Source organism: Aspergillus pseudonomiae (genome assembly GCF_009193645.1).
Source record: "Aspergillus pseudonomiae strain CBS 119388 unplaced genomic scaffold BDV37scaffold_70, whole genome shotgun sequence".
In the NCBI taxonomy this organism is placed as follows: domain Eukaryota; kingdom Fungi; phylum Ascomycota; class Eurotiomycetes; order Eurotiales; family Aspergillaceae; genus Aspergillus; species Aspergillus pseudonomiae.
In genome coordinates this window covers 86486-105601 of record NW_022476062.1, presented here as the reverse complement: position 1 = coordinate 105601, position 19116 = coordinate 86486, and the positions used below count along the sequence as shown (strand labels likewise).

At 49.8% G+C, this 19116-nt stretch overlaps 8 protein-coding genes across 8 annotated transcripts; 4 read left to right on the top strand and 4 right to left on the bottom strand.

The window, feature by feature from the left end:
* Window positions 1-82: 82 nt before the first annotated feature.
* Window positions 83-1787, bottom strand: BDV37DRAFT_274005 (Alpha/Beta hydrolase protein; the record flags this gene model as incomplete). Its single annotated transcript, XM_032085153.1, has 2 exons — window positions 83-1538; window positions 1597-1787. 2 exons carry the CDS (start codon window positions 1785-1787, stop codon window positions 83-85), a joined length of 1647 nt encoding a protein of 548 aa, XP_031938318.1.
* A 25-nt stretch (window positions 1788-1812) lies between these two features.
* Window positions 1813-3960, top strand: BDV37DRAFT_193560 (Zn(II)2Cys6 transcription factor domain-containing protein). Its single transcript, XM_032079712.1, has 3 exons — window positions 1813-2513; window positions 2585-2913; window positions 2971-3960. Exons 1-3 carry the CDS (start codon window positions 2198-2200, stop codon window positions 3781-3783), a joined length of 1458 nt encoding a protein of 485 aa, XP_031938317.1. The 5' UTR covers window positions 1813-2197; the 3' UTR covers window positions 3784-3960.
* On the bottom strand, window positions 3807-4674 carry BDV37DRAFT_286097 (GNAT family N-acetyltransferase; the record flags this gene model as incomplete). The annotated part of the gene is made up of 2 exons (XM_032087857.1): window positions 3807-4127; window positions 4189-4674. 2 exons carry the CDS (start codon window positions 4672-4674, stop codon window positions 3807-3809), a joined length of 807 nt encoding a protein of 268 aa, XP_031938316.1.
* Window positions 4675-5297: 623 nt separating this feature from the next.
* Window positions 5298-7365, top strand: BDV37DRAFT_286096 (putative MFS transporter; the record flags this gene model as incomplete). Its single annotated transcript, XM_032087856.1, has 7 exons — window positions 5298-5373; window positions 5423-5502; window positions 5553-5623; window positions 5687-6107; window positions 6159-6851; window positions 6972-7076; window positions 7132-7365. 7 exons carry the CDS (start codon window positions 5298-5300, stop codon window positions 7363-7365), a joined length of 1680 nt encoding a protein of 559 aa, XP_031938315.1.
* A 948-nt stretch (window positions 7366-8313) lies between these two features.
* BDV37DRAFT_286095 (uncharacterized protein) lies at window positions 8314-8648 on the bottom strand (the record flags this gene model as incomplete). Its single annotated transcript, XM_032087855.1, has 2 exons — window positions 8314-8385; window positions 8451-8648. The coding sequence occupies 2 exons, from the start codon at window positions 8646-8648 to the stop codon at window positions 8314-8316; spliced, it is 270 nt and encodes an 89-aa protein (XP_031938314.1).
* A 2172-nt stretch (window positions 8649-10820) lies between these two features.
* On the top strand, window positions 10821-12232 carry BDV37DRAFT_296558 (uncharacterized protein; the record flags this gene model as incomplete). Its single annotated transcript, XM_032090143.1, has 3 exons — window positions 10821-11058; window positions 11175-11286; window positions 11371-12232. The coding sequence occupies 3 exons, from the start codon at window positions 10821-10823 to the stop codon at window positions 12230-12232; spliced, it is 1212 nt and encodes a 403-aa protein (XP_031938313.1).
* A 1676-nt stretch (window positions 12233-13908) lies between these two features.
* Window positions 13909-15283, top strand: BDV37DRAFT_296556 (RmlC-like cupin domain-containing protein; the record flags this gene model as incomplete). Its single annotated transcript, XM_032090142.1, has 1 exon — window positions 13909-15283. The coding sequence occupies one exon, from the start codon at window positions 13909-13911 to the stop codon at window positions 15094-15096; it is 1188 nt and encodes a 395-aa protein (XP_031938312.1). The 3' UTR covers window positions 15097-15283.
* A 108-nt stretch (window positions 15284-15391) lies between these two features.
* On the bottom strand, window positions 15392-18325 carry BDV37DRAFT_296549 (uncharacterized protein; the record flags this gene model as incomplete). Its single annotated transcript, XM_032090141.1, has 2 exons — window positions 15392-16768; window positions 18317-18325. 2 exons carry the CDS (start codon window positions 18323-18325, stop codon window positions 15392-15394), a joined length of 1386 nt encoding a protein of 461 aa, XP_031938311.1.
* Between the last annotated feature and the right edge of the window lie 791 nt (window positions 18326-19116).

Sequence of the window (19116 nt, the reverse complement as noted above, 5' to 3'; positions counted from 1 at the left end):
AGTCTGACTTCAGACAGGATAGAAAATGACTGCATGTGTGCTATGATGAATACTGTCTCGGTTGGGCACCTCGATTCAAACACTATGAACTATAGTTCTTCCCCAAATTCATACGCTTGTTGACCAAGGCGTCTACTCCGTTGAGCCATCGTCTCCAAGTATCTCCATTATCCATCGCCAGAAGCCTTTTCATACGCGAGTATGACCGAGCTTCCTCGTCATCCTCTTCACTTTTTACAGCTTGGATTGACTCGGGACCCCATACTTTCCAGTGTCGTTCCGAGCCTTCCCAGGGTGAATAGCTGTACGTGAATCTGATCCAAGCTTCAGCAAAATTCCTCGCCATCTCCCGCTCTTCGCGAGAGAGCTCATTGTCCAAGTTGCCAAACAGATAAAGAAGTTCATGGGCGTGATACGCGGTCCCCTCAAGTGCGTTTCTCAGTCGTGAACGCTGGTCAAAGTGATATGCAAATACCGCTTTTTCCTGCGCAGAAGGGACACTGGCAACCACTGTAGCATAGTTGGGAATCTTGAAAATTGCATCACCGCACATGTGTTCAACCCGGCTGAGGAGGACATCCTGAGGTAGGTCCGGTTGTATCTCATACTCAGCTAAGACTTTATCCGTTTCCTCCAGGGGCATGTGTTGATTTAGTATCTCTCGAATACCTGCAAAATTGTCGTTCAGTAGATTTAAGTGGAAGATAATCCCTTCGTGGTAGGTGTCTCCTATCATCAACGCTTCTACCCACTGCGGTGGCTCGTGTATCTCAAGCGGATCCCGCTCATGAAACCAACCATCGAGGCATGGATTCCCGGTACCTGACAAAACACCTTGTATTATGGGCGTTGCATTGGCTAGTTCCTGCTGAGGTATGTGCCGCAGACAGTCCAGCACGTCTGATCGTGATGGATCTATATCGAAATGACGGCAGACAGCCCGGAACAGCTCCTCGTGTTGCTCCATTGACCAGGCTGGAATCGAGACAGAGAGCCCGGACATGCAGACCGCACGGTGAAATACTGGAGGACGAGCAGCTAACATCTGATTGCTGATGGATATGCCGCCCGCAGACTCTCCGACCGCAGTCACCCGATCAGAATTGCCCCCGAGACTGCCAATGTAACGTTGAACCCATTCGAAGGCCACTTGCTGGTCAGTGAATCCGAAGTTCCCACAGCCTTGATGGCCATCCTGCTGGAGCTCTTGCTGGATTGCTGCACTGGCAAGAAAGCCACCTAATCCGACCCGATAGTTGAAGTTGACGTAGACAATGGGCATACCGATTTCCATACTGAGGGAAACGAGATTGACGCCATCAAAGATCGGCAGGTTCGCACCTCCATACAGTAATGAACCCCCATGGACATACACCATGACCGGAAACCTTTGCGATCCGGGGGCACACGGCAAGACGATGTTCATGACGAGCCCCGACAACTCGTCCGTTCGAGGTTCTCCTAAATGCGCCGTTGGAGGCACCGGTACGAGATCGTCCGAGTCATCTCCTTCAATCTTCGGTCGGGGACAGTCGCTTCTACAACGCGTGTGCAATCAGCCATTGAGTTCCGCCAGAGCTTCAGCTGTGGTCATACCCGAGTTTTGTTCCATCGTGGTAGTTGTTGGGCCACTGCGTCATCAACTGCGATCGAGTCCACCGTTTCTCAAGCGAAGCATAAGGTATACCACAATACTGTTGCACGCCATTGGCATATTCGAAGCCTTTCAGTCTTCCGAGGGATGGGAGGATGATGGAGCATTTCGAGACGGGTGATCTGAATGACATACTGTTGCTGGGTGCTTGTTGTTACTTAGGGTTAGAGAGATATATGTATCTGGCTAGTAAGCATCATGCTGATACTAATCGCTACTACACACTATTTATTTGATACTAATAATAACAGCCACAGTAACCCCGACGATCTCTTCAAGTCATTCATACAGCAGCCCCAAATGCAGACGTTCTCGACTTGAACGTGATAGACGACGAAAAGTGGAGGCCTCAGGTTCTAAACCCGATCAGGAAGGTGGACGCCAAAGTCCAAATGGACTCCACGCGGCTTGATAAAAAGAGACTCCACACTTGACGATAATCGCCGGCCCCACAATCCTTGTGTTGCCTCGCTTCCTGCGCGGTTTTAAGCCAGAATCTCTTGATCGCAACTGATCCTGATCATTACAAGTTCCTTGTTCGGCATGTCGACCCCGCGCCATCGGTCTTACAACGGATGTTGGACCTGCAAACGGGTCAGGAGGAAATGCGACCGAGCCCGACCAGCCTGCAAAGCGTGCAGTAGCCGTGGAGTGCCCTGTGAGGGATACGAGATAAGGCTGCGGTGGGGATCGGGCATTGCGTCGCGTGGCCGATTCACGGGCGCCGAAGAGCCAGTGGAGGCTTCTATTCCTCCTCGAGTCAAGGGCAGACGGCGCGATCTGAGTCGAGAAAGGCGCCGAAAACCTGCCAAAGTCGCCAATGGTAAGGCCGAGGCGGATTCTTCTCATCTCAAGCCAGGTAGGGCAGGCCGTTGGACATGCACCGGTCGCGTTTTTCTTCTTGATAGCTCCAGACTAAGGTAGAAACAGGAGCCGAACAGACTGCCGACGTACGATTGAACGAACAAGATCGATTGTTTCAAGAGTTTCGTTCGTCCGGAATCAATGTCCTCCATTCGACCTCGGTCAACGATGCGCGGAATCTCCTCCAATCCAGGCTGCCGATCTTGTCTCAACAGTCAAGCTCCTTATACGCAATATGTGTAGCACTCCAGGCTTCTCTCACACCAAATGTGCAGCCTCGCTTTTATGAGCATTTCGATGTAGCTTTGAATTTGTTCCGCACAGAACTGTCAAGCAATGCGACATACCTGGAGGATGGGACCTTTACGGCCGGCTTGCTGCTCTGCAGCATTGGGGTACGTTGTTGTATCTACCAATATTTTATGCCGCGCTAACAGCAGGTTATATTATAGCTTATGCATGCCATGCCATGGACGATGCACTTGCATGGAATGTACGGACTTCTTCAGGCACATGGATTATATGGTCCTGGCGAGCGAACAGAATTCCGGAGACATTTATTGGAAGTGATGGGAGTCATGGATCTACCAACGTTTACTGTTGGCCGCAGCACCTCTCTTGGCTTCTGGCGACAACATTGTCGCGACCGAACTTCCTTGCAGCACCCCCTCGGTGACGAGGTTGAGGTGGTCAGTGGCCTGCCCAGGTCGTTGTTAGATATTATCTCGTGTATCGGCCACGGGGCTACTGAGGAGGACTTTTGGAACTGGCCCGGTAGCCCGGGTAGTCTATCGCAGCACCAGCTGTGGGAGGCATATCGACTAGCCGGGTTGTTGGCTATCAGATATAACCACCTACTTCTAGTTCCACAACCCAATGGAGCGTTAACCGGATCGACCGTGCAACCGAACGGTGCCAGCAGCCTGACCTTACCGTCCACTACTGTTCTTGTCTCCCGAATTGTGAGCCACCTGGACGCCATTCGTAGAGCGTTTACGGAAACAGAGGGCGCCGGGTCGTTGATTTTCAACGCGATCAAATATCCCGCCTTTATCGCAGGGCTACAGACGGACATCATCAATGCGCAACCTGAATTAAAAGATGTACTTCGATGTTGTCTATCCACGTATGGCCATCCACATGGATTCGAGAGAGATTTCGAGCTATTATTAGAGGTTCTTGAGGAGTGGTGGGTACACCATCATGACATGGCAAATGCCCACGAACTCGCTTTGGCTCGTGGAATGGAGATTGGACTTCTCTAGCTGAGCGTGTCTGCCGTTGGTACTTACTGTGAAATGGCATTTGCTCGCCGTAGCATAAACCAGCAACTGACGGCTCCGCCATTGTCGGCCAACTCGACCTTCTCGACGACTTCAAACCCAAGTGTGGTGTAAAATCCCAAATTCTGCTCAGCTGTACATTCCAGAACAATGGGCGTATGGCCCACATAGTCCAAGACGCGCTCCATCATAATCTTGCCCAAACCTCGCCCCTGGAGGGTGGGATGGACTGCTACGACTTCTAAATACCAAGGGTCTGGAATATTGTATCGGGTTGTGATCCGCTTCAGCGCCGTGTCATGTGCATCGAGCAAGATGTCGACGCGCTGCAAAGGCTTAGAAGAACGAATTCGATCTCTTGAAAGGGGTGGAACGATAGTCACATACCTTTTCGTCTGCTCCGTTGTCTGAGACTGGATCTAACCAGCTCAGAAACCACAGTTTCACGGCGAGGGCTATCTTGTTCCATTTCCAGGTTTGTTGGTTTTTTGGGGGAAATAATAAAGCCACTGTTCCCGCGTCGGGCCCGTCATGCCCAGAATTGATTTCGCCGAGAGAGGCTGGGAGACCCTTTTGCTGGCTACATGCCGGAAATTCCTGTGCCAGCTGTGGCGCTGATGTAGATCGGAGCACGATGCCTTCTAATATTGCTTGTTGTACACGACGATATTGCCATTTGTTCGTCTCATGCTCTTGCGTCGACCAGGGGGCTGCACTAGGACGCAACCATCGGATGAGAGGATCTCCAACGAACGAAAGAGTTATCGTCTGAGCGACCGCCGATACGGACGGCGGATCTAGATGGGAGAGTAGTAAGTATACTATGTTCGCCAGTATGGTCTCGGATACCATGGAAAGGAAATGAGCTACCATCTTGTGTTTCGTATAGGATCAAGGAGGCTTTGCTGGCCATCGGATCCGAGGTTCAAGACTGAAATTGTTAACTGGTGCACGAGATTACCGTTCCCTGGAACCGATCTTCTTGTACGCAGAAGCCTTTATCAGTCGAGTACGGCTTTCGTGTATACCGTAGATGCCGAAGTAGCGCGCCGACCTGTATCAAGGCGCATGATACTGCGGTTTATCTCAAACCTTGCGAACTCGGCGTAAACAACAAATGGAAGAATACCTCAGGATGATTTATTTGAGACAAATCGCTGAGCCGATTCCCCTTTAGGCAGGTCGACCCAGTGCCAGCTGTCCGAGGTCTGTTCCTGCACAAAGTAAGTTCTGTTAACCTCTGCCTAGACATGCATAAGCTGGGGGGCGCTATCGGACCCAGATCTCTATTGGCTTCCCCGCATTCCAATGCGCGCGTTTGTGATATCGAGCTCTTATCAGCCATGTCCTGGTGGTAAGGGGGGAAGATAGAACCACCGGCAAAGCCATGGGCCAGATCGTTTATCATAAGCGGTTGTCCTCGAGATAATCTGGGATCGAACAGCACACCCCTTCGGCTTTCAGTAGATACCACGTCTATTCCGCAGCAGATATTGATGGCAGGAGGCGACGCGTCCGACATCTCTCTAACCGATCATGATACCCCCCCAGGAACTGTTCTTCTTATCAGAGGTAAGAATTCCTTTTTTCCCTCACCAAAGTCTTTCTGACCTGCATATAGATGAGATCAGAGACGAGGCTGAGGGACGGCGAGAGATCGTCCTCAGTCCATTGCCGTCCAGTGACCCTAACGAGCCATTGGTAAGTCTAGCCTCCGGGAAAGGAACGTTGTCCACTGATAGAGGATACAGAATTGGAGCACTGCACGCAAGGCATGCAATTTTACGCTCGTACTAGCAGTAACCTGTCTCGTTTTTACAGCGTCTGTGGTCCCACCACATAATATTTAGCATGAATGAACTCCTAACCTGGTTTCACTGAGTAGGCTCTCTATCCAACAGATATTCTGGCAGTTGATGGTGGTCGATTTACACGTTACTTACCCACAGCTAAACAATGCTATGTCAGTCAACTTCGTCGGACTCGCGGTCGGATGCGTGTTTTTCATTCCGTTCGCGAAGAAGTTTGGCCGAAGACCTGTGTACCTAGTGTCGACCGCGTTGATGCTCGTCACCTCCTTTTGGGCAGCAGAAATCAAAACCCTCGCAGAGCTATATGTTACCAACCTCCTACAGGGCCTCGCTGGGGCAACGAATGAGGCTATAGTCCAGATTACCGTGAGCTATCCTGCCATCACTCCCCAAGCGTCATGGGCTTACAGCGCTTCCTATCAGATCGCAGATCTCTTCTTTGTGCATCACCGTGGTGGCATGAATGCGTTATACATGACCATGATGATGATTGGGGTGAGACTCCCTTCATCACCTCCTGTATCCACCGCACTAAAATAGTGTTAGAGCTTTCTCACCCCCATGGCTGCTGGGGCTCAAGCGACAAGACAGGGTTGGCGATGGTCCTACCGTACTATGGGCATCTTCAATGCGGTTCTCTTTGTACTTTTTATCGTCTTCTACGAAGAGTCAAAGTATACCCCTACCATTGAAGGAGTCACGCCTGCCGCTAGGCCTGCGCAGCAGATTCCACCCGATGAGACGGGCAACAAGGCACCTCTCAAACACGCCACCAGAGTTCAGCAGCGTAGGGCGAGCAGCCCTCCATTAGATCACAACATTCCTATGAAGACATGGGGAGAGAGACTGTCCTTGGTAACTTACACACCGGAGCCGATCTGGCCATATTTCTATCGCCCCATCGAGATCCTTTTCACATTCCCTGCAGTCCTCTGTTGTGGTCTGCAGTATGCATGCGGAGTGATATGGCTTACAATCCTTTCAAGCGTGATCGCTCTCGTATTTCCCCTTCCGCCATATGAGTTCACCCCGGAGCAAATCGGTTACATGAGTGTTGGTCCGTTTGTCGGTAATTTGATCGGCTCGTTTTACGGCGGCTTCCTTGGAGACTGGTCAATCAAATATTTCTCTCGGCAGAATTCCGGATACTACGAGCCAGAGATGCGTCTGTACATTCTACACCTCCCGGCAGTTGCCCTCTGTGGTGGTCTCGTCATGTTTGGAGTAACCATTGACAAAGTATGTCTCGCAGAGACGAGCCCCCCGTCTCTAGTTCCTGGCGGGTGATCGCTGTTGACTTTGCACGACTATCCCGCTTCTACCATGACACATAGTTCTAATACTTAGCATTGAACTTAGGGCATGCACTGGATTCTACCCAGTATCGGTGGTGCGCTCTTTGGCTTCGGGCTCGGCAGTATCAGCGATGCATGTCTAACTCTCGTCATCGATAGTTACATGGAGGTTCGCCGTATCTTGAACTGTCCCTCACTGCCTATTCACACTAACCCGTGAACAGATCACAGGTGATGCGTTTACGGGCGTGGCTTTCCTTCGAAATGCTTTTAGCATTGGCATACCCTTTGCCATCAGTCCTTGGATGGAACATAGCGGCTTGACCAAGATGTTCGTCACCTGTGGCTTTATCAGCCTGGGAGTTACCGTGACATTATTGGGCATGGCCATATACGGAAAGCGCTTTCGATCCGCGACTGCAAAGCGATACCGGAAGATGTCTGGCATGGGTGGTTGACTTGTAGGTCATGACATGGTAATATCCATGGCCTGTCGATTGCTTGACATTGATGTTACTTCGATGCGGTCGTGGGGATGGCGCCTATAGGACAAGTATAATTTGACAGGAATATAGGTACAAGGCCTTGGAGGCTACCGTGGGAACTAGTATAATGAAGGTGGCAATCACCTCTTAGAGATAATTGAGCCATCAACAGGAGGAACAATGTCCAGATTCATGGATCCAATCCTCCCCAGATTTGGGTTTGCGAAAGCCAGTAAAATATGTAAGGCAATTTCACTAAACTACCAACATTAAGACTACCTCTCGTATAGCCCTGGCTACAGTAGCGGATATAGTAGCGGTCGACCTTACAGTATCAAGTCCGACTCGTCCATTTGGAGATATTCAGCGTTCGTACTCATGCCATTGGCACGCAAACGGCTCGAAGAGTCACCCTGGAAATTATCAGTGGTGTATACTACGGCGAGCGTTCACGATGATGAAACACCTCTAGGTCAGATCATTGTAGCCTGAAACGGCCTGAAACATGACAATGCCAGGGTCTCAATCATCGAACCCCCTTTTCCGTGAGGCCTACTTCAGATTCTTGATCAACAGCTCTTGCTTACAGATTTAAGAATGCCCTCCAACGATATTACGAGTACTTCAAATCATCCAAGCTGCGAGTGGTACGGTATTGCACGATATTCAAGGTGATAACTATCCCAACAAGTAAGATTCGCGAAAATGCAATATCCCAAGACACAGTTTCCGATAGTCAATGTCCCCAGCCGGGGATTCATAGGTTGACACTACCAGGAGGAGGTGTATTGTTGCTTGGGAACGCTGCAATCCGCGGGCTCCCCAGGCTGCGTCGAATCAATCCGACAGGATCCCTCCGTGCACTTCCAGGATTAATACATATATTGAGGAGCAAATTTCTTGGGAAGCACTCTCACCTTATTACGACACTTGTAGCCAACCCAACGCTTCCCAGACGGGATCGACTGGATTTTGCAAGTAGTCTTGCGTGTCCTGGTATCGCAAATCTTTCACTTATTAGCTGTGGGATGTATGTTCGCCAAGAGAGCTTGACTTACACCGTATTGCATCCAATACTGTCCCAGCCGGTTGTTATCATTCGGCCTGACGGTGTTGTCAATCGCTCCGTTGCCGTCCCCTGGGGGCGAGACCACAATGTTGGGAACGGCGTTTGTATTAGAGTGAGCCCCTGGTTGGACAGCAGCAGCAGTGGCAACTGCAGCGAGAGCTATTAGAGAAATAACACTGGTCTTCATGTTGCAATAATCAAAGCTGGGCAAAGTAGAGCTCGTCGAGCACAAGATGAGAGGATGGGATAGACAGAGAAATAAATGACAGACCTACTGTTGTAGTAGGAAAATGAACAGCACTAAATAGCAGGTTGGGAATACCAGTATTGTCCGTGTGTATACCGATTTAGGGGATACAGCGTTTGAACGGGGCACTCGAAAGTTTGTAGGTTCCCTATGAAAACCATCATGTAGATAGAGCTTTATGTAATTGTACTACACGGTTGATTTGGTGTACTCTGATCAGCAAATACCAGCATATGTGCCGGTTGAATAAGGAAACCAAAGTTTGACGCCCGGTACATTGATGCTTTGTGGCTTTTTGTAGCCGAACTGGTCGGGCGATGGCCCATGTATCACCCTATGGTTAAGATCAATATCCCTGCTTTACGACCTCTGCCCTAAACGCTACTTTAGGATAATCTGCAGTCGGTCTATGGAGTCCGGCAAAGCCATGGAGATTAAACATCTTATTCCCATATGTTCAGCACCTAAGCATGACTAATGATGATGGTCAAGCTACGACCGCGCTGGATAAGACTGCAAAGCATGGAAAGGACCACACTATCCAGATATGGCTGGCAAACGTTGCGCAGGTTGAGGTGAAGGACTTCTGGGACATGACGCCCCCACACAGAGCTGCAGAAAAGACCCTATACCCGAGTTATAAGACAGCAAAGGTGACTCTCGATTGCTAAAGCTCACGAACATAGCTTCAGATTTCCAGCACGGAGGCACTGGCATTTGCCATTGCTTGGGCCACCCTGGGTGAGCTAAAACGGATTGTCCAGGAGTGAGTTCAGCTAGTTATGGGTGTTATGGGTATTAGAAGCACAGGATCATTGATCTTACCGACTAGTAGATGGCCCTATGGACAAGCCTTCATGAAAGAATCCACTCCGTATAACTTACGAAGCGAAGACAGCAGAAGAACAAGGAATATCCCAATTTGAGAAATCCTTCGCTTACCAAGTTGTATCGACCTTCCACTAGTAAGCCCAAAATTATCATAGCGATGATCTTGGCACACAATAAGTGGTCTATTTTGCGACAGGATCTACAGACAGGGGCTTTAATCAAGCTATACTGGACGAGACAATCGTCCTGGGCTAAAGGCTAGTAAAGGGAAAGAACAGAGGAGCCCTAAATTGCTACTGTGTATCCCTCATGTCGATCACTACCTCAGAGTTTTGGGCCGTCCTATTACTTTCAACGTGGCATTGTTAGAGGATAGGCGTTTTAAACGCGACATCAGTATCTTCTTAGCGTATCGAGATCACCAAGTGAAGAAATAAACTTGAGAAGTTCGACTGAGGCGTGTTTGTAACCGTGCTTCTCAGATGGCGTGAGCGGGACTCAGTGCGGGTTCATTCCGCGGGTGCTCTGTAAGCGAAAGTGCTGCGTTTATGGAAGAGTATAAGGATTCGCGCATTCGGTGGGTCCCTCATGCAACCTCAGCCACACTCTGTTTCATGAACATTTTGAGTTGATGAGATCCACTTGAGATCTAACTTTGTTGTCAACGTTAAGAATACCGAGTCTGGAAAAGCCTGGCCTCAAGCCGCCAAATAGGGCAGCCTACGTCAGGAATCTACTTTACCCAGAAAGCAATGGACCCAACTGAGGGTGGCTGTATTCTTCCACTAGCTTTGATCACTTCAATGAGACTAACCCCCTCTAACATGAAAGACGATGTAAGACACATATCCACCACCACTAAAGGTTCAGGACAGTGGAGCTAAACATGGTAGTATCATAATCTTCGGCTTCCCGTGTTTTTCAGCCATTGCCGCCCAAGCCTTGCCATGAGAATGTAAATTGCTTAGTCACATATTGAAAACCAGGATAACTAAACATTAACTAGTGGTTTCCAAGCTTCTAGATCCACGGTCTTGCAGTGTAGCTAGTGCCCAGCAGCAAATATGGGTTAGGTTCCTTGCTTGGCGTGTTGCATGCTCAACCTTGAGGATGGTCTGGAATTGGAATTGCGACACTGAGTCCATAAATTCATTGTATTTGGCCTGTGGCCAGGCACACATATAAAGTTGGACCTGGTATCGTGTGGTTGGGCCAATTTTCTATACAAATCCTCAGCTTTCAAGACAATACCTCACCCATTTGCCCAAATCAATGTCCACCATGAGAGAGTCACTTCAATCATTCATCTTTTCGATGCTCCTACTTGGGTGCAATATTGCCCCCACACACGCTAGGATCCCAGCATCTGCTTTCAGAAGTGGACGGTTGCGTTCCTACAATAATACGCCTATATACAATCCAGGTATTCATCACAGCCAAGGCGCGGATGTGTTGGGCAACCTCGGGAATCATAGCCCAAGTGGTACTGACACGCCCAACGCATCTACTCTATCTCCCGGTAAGTCTAAGCGCAATGGATGTAATCTCTAGAGCATTGTTATGATGTGCCTCCTGTAAATCCTTTTACAGAAAGCTTAATAGCTTCCCCTTACCATGTAGCTAACCCTATCACAGGTGCTGCGGAGGCTGGATGCCCTCCTCTCACGGGGAACATAACTGTCAATGCCTACCAATTGTATCCGGAGCATGCTGACTTCAATGAGAATGACTGTCTGGTCTACTTAAGGTACGTGCTACTGGAAGAGCCGTTGTTCAGTGCTGGGCATGGACTGATGATGTGTTGTTACGCTTGTAGTGCCCTCTACAATAGCACGGTCGCAGTTTATGATCCTTACAAGAGGGAAGTAGTGGATAATATCCATCTTCCAGGGCTCTCTGGAGACCCGGTGCTTCACATGAGTGGTGTTGTGGTGGACCCGCAAGGCCAACTCTCAGTCATCGTCGATGCTGGGGCTGCCTTTGACACTCAAGGCCAAGATATCTCAGGCGATAATTTCCTGGTGAAAGTTGATCCCCGTCATGGTCAGGTCCTCTGGAGAAAGAACCTCACCGAAGTAACGAATGGTGTTTATGGCGGCTACCAAGACGCTGCCCATGATGCCCACGGCAACACCTTTGTAGTGGGCACTTTCCCAGCGAGCATCATCAAGGTTGGTCCCAATGGCTCAACTGCCATTCCTTGGTACTTGCAGCCTCAGCCCAACCAAACTGTTCCTGGCCTGTCGGGACTTGCTGCCCGGGGCGACATCCTGCTTGGTACGGATGGCTCGGATGGACAGCTGTACCGGTTTAACATGACAGAGGAAATGGGACACAAGGTTCACGTACCTCTGAAGGGCAGCAATGCGACCAGAATCGGCAATAGTCTGGATGGGATCCTTCTACCAAAGCAATTCAACGGCACAGTATTGCTGGTCTCTGACACCACGGATGGAACGGCTGTTCTCCGTTCAGCTGATGGACTGTGGACTAGTGCCGAGATGGTAGGAACAGTTCCCAACGTGTATGCCTCTCGAAATGGATTTTCGGTGGACAACGTGGAGATTGGAGGCAGCTTGTACTCGGTCACTGAATTCTTCCTTGACGAGAAAGTTCCGGGGACTCTGGCAGGGAACAGAACACAGTTTCCCTTGGTTGATATCACGAACCAGGTGCTGGAACTACTAAAGTAATCAGCACCCGGTCTCATTGCTCCAGACGTGACCTTTCGAATTGAACTATGCATCAAAGGCCATTCTCCTAGTGTTTGATTCATGTCGTTTTGCGCCTTCATGTATTATTGTGTGTGTTAGAATTAATAGATAGATTATTGGGCAGTACAGGTCACAATTATCCAAGCCATCTTATGAATTTCCTTCGTTTGTACGTATATGTACCCAGCTTGTTTTCGAATTTAGAGCATACGAAGGAGTAAGGATCGACGGCAACTCATATACTAACACATATGATCCAGAAAGCCTTGCTGGAAGCGTTGAGCACTTTCGTGCTTGATCAAAATGCGCATAATTCATGAGCCTGTTCAAAACGCGATGCGAATATGCTTCAAACTACAGTTTGCTAGCGTCCAATTCATGATTCATTTGTGGGCATCTCAAAACCAACAGGATGTAGAGAAAAGCAATGTACACCTAGACAACCTGCCACTGGATTCGCGGTCTAGAAGTGGCGATGCAACCATCGGAATTGACATCCCACATAGCTCGTACCAGCTTTGAAGGGATTGTAATAGCTGCCTGGTACGGGACATACGATATAAGCGCAAAATATATGTAGAAAAAGAGCCCAGAGTGTGGTTTCATTGATGAAAAGCCCAAGGTCACCTAACTATGATCATTTCGCAGGCCTGATGGTTAGGTTAGTATCCTGCTGGGGACCTTCATGACTCTCTCCAGGAACAGCCGCCAAGTTGGTCGCGGCTCTACAGACGGGAGGCTTTAGGCTAGTATCATCAAAGGCTGTCGTAGGATCATGGCGAATGTTCTAGATTCGGAGATGATTTCTTGGCTGTCCCTCTACGCTCCTCCAACCCGCGTTCTGGCGTTCTGGGTCGCTTAAGCTTCCAGAAAAAGTATCTGGCGATTGATAATCTGCGTAAAGATGGCCCACATATCCTGACATGTGCCGGGGGTTGAGGGCACATAATCGCGGTATGTGGGTACCTACTTTAGAGGCCTTCAGCGGAATTAATTCCCGCTGATGGTAAATATTTGCTAAGCAATCTGGATGGCTCAAATGGTGAGCTGATCATTTCATCTCCCTTCCCCACGGCACCGCCTTTCAGGGCATCCACTGTAGCGCATTGTCATCTACGTGCTATTTGTATAGCGAGGAATAGCGTAAGGGGCCGTAGCTGCGTCAGAGCCAGGGCTAACCTATTCACAGGAGTAGGACCCTGCACACCAAATCCGAAGCATAGAGAAAGGACGCATGGCAAGGTGCATAGGCTTGGCCGTCGTGAAGATTCCTCCAGATGCCTCCATCAGATGATGGTAGTTTCAGGCTGCGCCAAGGAGTCCCGGCCATGGTGGTAGCATGGCGCAGGCGTACGATAAACCCATGGCGGCATGGACTTGGCAGCGAATATACAGCATCATCGTTTGTCTGGCAATGTCTGGCAACATGAAATTACATGGTATCTTTTCAGGTACATCGAGCGGGCCTCTGTGTCCTGAAATAACAGACTCCACTTATCAATGTGTTGGTCCTGATGTCGCTCACATATTCCATGCCCTCTTCTATATAATACTCTTCCTGGCCGAGCAACTGTTGGTGTTCTGTCTCACTATTTACTATAGACTATAGACTTGTTCTCTCCATATATGCTACGCCTCCTATAAGACTGCCCAAGATGAGGAGCCCGTTCATACCATGGATGCTATCCATTCTCTTACTCACCCCCTTTGCTGCCACAGACGGCGTTCCGTCAAATAAAAGCATCATCGTTGATACGGCACCCAATTTTGTGCGTCCATATGTTCTTCCTAAATACAAGGGTGACGCGATCAAACTCACCTCCTCCCAAACAATCCGCTTCTCCATCACTGCCAACTCGTCTGACGGTGCCTTTTCCTTGTTGCAACATAACGGCAAAGCTTCAGGCTGGTTGTCAGCCCGGCCGCACACTCATGGCTTGACGCATGAGCATCTCTACTGCACGCGTGGGCGTTGTCAGCTCTGGGGACAGAAGAATGTCACTATTTCCAGCCACGAGGCCCGCGTCGCGACACCAGGGGATTACGGCAATATCCCTCCAGGGTCCATCCACACCTTCCAGCTGGTGGATCCCGACTCACAACTGACGCATGTCTTCCATCCTGGCGGTTTCGAAAAACTCTTCAATGTCTTCAGTCAAGGGGACCACGATACCGACGGGATCAGCTCACCCTACGTTCCCATTCCAGATGACCCCTCGCCGTTCGGACCAATGACACCCCAAGAATACAACCGCCTCGTCTCCTTGGACCTGTATGCAGCACCAGAGGAGGAGTATATCCCACGGCGCGACTTTGTGAATGGCACCGCTGGTGACGCCAAGCAGCCCTGGCATGATGGGCCCAACACCCCACCCAACGACCCAACAACTCCATACTTTGTGGCCAAGGATTACGGCCCAAAATATCTCAACACCGACATTGGATACAAGGTCATCCAGCCACTTGCGGCCCCCGCGCAAACAGACGGGAACTTTACCATGGGAACTATTATCATGTCAAGTAAGTTGGCGAATGAGTCGGTCTCGACGGCGACATTACCGCACCATTTTGCGCTCCAAATGGAGGAGGGACAGCTTGCTTTGCAGGTACAGGGTTACGAGCGGGTACTTTTACTGCATGGTGATGTCGCGTTTGTCCCCGCCGGTGTGTCATTTTCATACTATGCCACGGTGCCCTATACCAAGTTTATGTATATGAATGCGGGTGATAAGGGGTTGGACTACCAGTTACTGAGGAGGAGTGTGCCCTGGGCATTTCCAGCATATCCAGTATATCCTGGGTTTAGGGCTAACAGTACTGGCATGAAACCGACCCAACTGTGATTACTGTTGTTGGCAACACACTGTACGTCGTCCTCGGAGCCGTCTATGAGCTGCAAATATTCATGGAAGGCCATGAACGTGGACAGGGGCATACCTACTAGGCGATATTCCTTCTGTAACTACAATTAGAAGACTACATATCGAAACTCATAGAAGATCAGCAAATACCTCGCAAGGCTCCATGTAGGAGCCAATATTCTATACTTAGCCTTTTTTTTTTTATCATAGCATTACTAATGTTCGTATATACTAGAGCCCTGTCCAGCCAGTATTCCTTGGGATATTTCTGAACCCATCATGACACAGATTCGACTGGGAGGATCTCCCCTGTCAAGGTTCCAGAGCACCAGCCCTTCAATGGTAAGACCCAGGTTTCTGGTGTGAGTCCTGGCGCTTGAGTAACTATTCCAAACGGTCCGACAGCCTTGTCCACCTGCATGGGTGTCCCATTGCACACCTCCTGGTCAAGTTCGGCTGGGAAAACTGTCAGCTGGCCACATGATGTCCGCCTTGTGTAGACACCGGAGAGGACAATCAACGCAATTGCTGTTGCAATGAAGAGAAGGGTGTACGCGCGATACCACCATGTGCGAAGACACGGGATGACGGTGGTTGTCTCCCGGCCGCACCGGATGAGGTAAATGATGAAGAGGATGATCGATACGACAATGAACACAATATACATAATGGGAAGTAGCCAAAGGACTGACGCAGATGGTGGCTGCGTCAGCAGCTCAGTGACCCCCTGGTGAGGGATCATATAGCACACACAGATGGCCAAAATAGCACATAACAGGCCGAGATAGCAGCAACGGACGATCACAACGGCGGCCTGGGTGGGAAGGCAAGGTCTACTGGGAGGCAGACAAACATCGAGCGACGGGTCACGGATGGCCATCGGGCTTGTGGGTAAGAGTGACGCATTGGACGGTGTCACAATTTTAGCGTCATGGCTGCTGCGCACGGCTGTATAGGAAGGGCCATCCGAAGACGGGGTGTGGATGATATGCTGTGCCAAAATCCTGCTACTCCCGTAGGTTTCATGCTCATGGTAGGTGTAATTCTCGGTCAGCCAGGGGGCAGCGAACAGGCGAAGGAGACCGATGACCGCAAGAGGGTAGAAAATAGTGCTCATGGAGATGGTTGCGTTGTACGGTTGATTACCAATGCTGGCTAACGCCAAGATGCCGCGAACTAGAACGACGAGGGCTTGGATACCTTGCAGGGTGACGATGACAGTCTTAATCGAATCGATTGACCAGATTTCTGAGTGGTGATGATGTGGGATTCGCGTACAGAAGCTTCGGCTCTGCCTCATCATGTCTTCGGAGCCGTCGAAGCCGTGTGACGTCCAAAACAGTGCATTCGTGGCGGCCATGTCCGCTGCATCCCAACGATGGCGATACCTCACGCGGCGTTCCACGATGGCGAGGTATCGCCATAGGATGGTAGTGGGATTGTATAGGCAAAGCGTGTCGAGCCATGTCGGGGGACTGGGGCATCGCCGGACGACGGTCGGGACGCCTGAAAGAATATGGGCAATCAGTGGGGACAAACAGAGCGTCAGGATCGAGAGCCAGTCTTCCAGCTTCAGGATGTTGGTTTTGTCGGCATAATTAAAAAGCTGCAGGAACAGAGGCTCAATCTGTACGTCCGGAGTGACATTGAGGTTCTGGGCCATAACAAGGGTATGATCCGAGCATTTCCCACGTATCAATCTACATCAGAAGCGTCGGTCGAGTGTCAACGAGGCGCACGGTTGTGAGCTGTCGAGGTTTTGTACCTCTTTGGACGGTTGGGAATGCACCGGCCTGGTCAAAGATTTATCGACCCAGCCTCAGGATCGGCAGTCCAAGTGCTTTTCCCGTTGAAAATCACGCGTATATCTGTCGTATTTATTGGTGCGTCGATCACATCCAAACAAGACGATCAGATCCACCCCCTTGGGGGCGGAAAGACTTCATGCGCAAATGAACAGCCGCCATCTTGAACAGCCTTTGACGATCCTCGCTCCAAGCCTGCAGGATTCTTGGGGCTTTCGCACTCTTGATGGCGAAGCATGAACCGCGTCCACCGGGAATTTGTAAAGATCACTGAAATCGGAATATATTCTCGGTGAGACGCCGGCCGGCACACAATATATATTTCCCGAGATCATGCATGACATGGTGTCAATCTACCCTGATCCTTTGGAAGAGCGAAAACGTTTAAGCATCTTCTCGAGTTTTCCGACAGGATATATATATGGATACTTACTTCGAAAACGTGCTGTAGTCTCCGACATTCTAGACATACGCTGGAGATTCAGAATATTCTAGATTATCTCTTCTGTAGCTTTGGCTGCATCGATGGCTCACCGTGATGCCGGGCCGTAGTCGGAGCTTCATTGGGATCTGGGTAAGGCTTCCAGAACAGGCATTATCCTTACCAAGAGAGGCTGTATACCAACCATGGTACAGCATCTTCCTGAATGGCTTTTAACTTTTCAGGAAAGAATGAACTCTCGTCGTTGACATTGCTGGGCTGGTCGAGACATCATCCTCAGTGGGTCCGTTGTTAACCACAAGTACTTAAGATAAGCCCTAAGGCCACACGGAACAGACGGTCGCATCCAGGCGTCCATGTGGGCCTGGGGCCAACAGCGAAATTGATACGAGTCCAAGTATTTAATATCGCAATACCCACCCTGTTCTATGGATTCTAAATTTCTGGAACATGCCTTCGACGCCAATGGAAAGACTATTGAGTGTTTGTCGAGGGAAGAATAGAGTGTGGCTGGGGCTATTTTAGGCCATATGGCTTGGTAGCCCACGTTGAGTCCCAGCGTTTGCCGTCTCCTCCACACTTCCTTTGACCCCTTGGTGCCCATGGATTGTCTATCGCTAGTGAATCTTGAAGTTAGTCGATTGGCAGGATTCCACTGTGCCCACACTGAGACCCTTTTTGTCTCAGTCAGGTTTCAGCCTGGGCGCAAGTGTTGCCCATCGGACTGAAGATCTTTCAATGAGAAAGCACTCGGTTTGGAAGTTGGAAGCTCTTGTTTGGCTGGTAACAGGGAAAATAATTAGTCGGTGGCAAGTCAAGGAACAATCAGACCATTTCAGATCATGCGTTCTAGAGAAAAGTGATGGTGGCTGAATATACTTAGTTGTGGGTCGTTTCTCTCGGTTGTCAAGCTACTCCGGAGTATGCTTTTGGCTTTGGGTATTCTAACCCTAACCTGCGCCATGGTTCAAAATGTGCCTAGTTGACGTCTATGATTTTGGACTGCTGTCATCGAATGCAAGGTACTGAAGCACAGAACTTGCCTGTATAGAGCCTTGAAGATTCAATCGGATGTCTTGTTCCTGAAAATTGTGCACCGCAGCAGTGTTGAAACGATTGCATGCACAACGGCATTCAAGGAAGCCCCGGACGAGTTTCAATTGCCAGACTTAAGGTCATCAACAGGCTCTGACTGAAGCTTATTCTCAATGTGTTCTGAGACGGCCACTAAGAAACCCTGGAGCCCCTGAGACCCGTTCACATTTTCCTCGGCTCCACGCGTCAGTCCTCGTTGCACTGGCCAAGAAATCGCATTCCGGTAACTCCATTCCCCCTATTCTCCACAATGCATGGAGGGCTCGATAAGTATATAGCCCGCGGCTTATATCCAGCGATGTACTTTAAATCCTTTGCGAATGTAGCCTTTTTATGGCAGTTCGCTGGCCGAAAGGAGCACTTGCCGGTTTCATCTGTAGGAAAGTGCTTCACCGGATGTTAATCGATTTTGTGCTATAGCCCAATACATGCTAGTATATCGAAGCTGCTTTACCGTTCCAGATTTACTTTTCCCTAGCCGAAATACGACAACCGGCTGAAAATAGGGGACCGGGAAGGGGAAGTGGAAGGAATGGCAACGAGAAATTAAAGTTTGTGGCGAGATCCTTCCACGCACAACTTGAGCTCATATCATCTCAAGATTCGAACCGTTAGTGGGGCCAGCAGCTTTATTTAGGCAAGAGATCGTCGGTCATGTCC

Coding starts and splice junctions, on each gene's coding strand:
- BDV37DRAFT_193560 (XM_032079712.1), top strand. CDS start 2,198: ATGTCGACCCCGCGCCATCGGTCTTACAACGGATGTTGGACCTGCAAA. Junction 2,514..2,584: donor TTCTTCTCATCTCAAGCCAG/GTAGGGCAGGCC, acceptor AGGTAGAAACAG/GAGCCGAACAGACTGCCGAC. Junction 2,914..2,970: donor TGCTGCTCTGCAGCATTGGG/GTACGTTGTTGT, acceptor GTTATATTATAG/CTTATGCATGCCATGCCATG.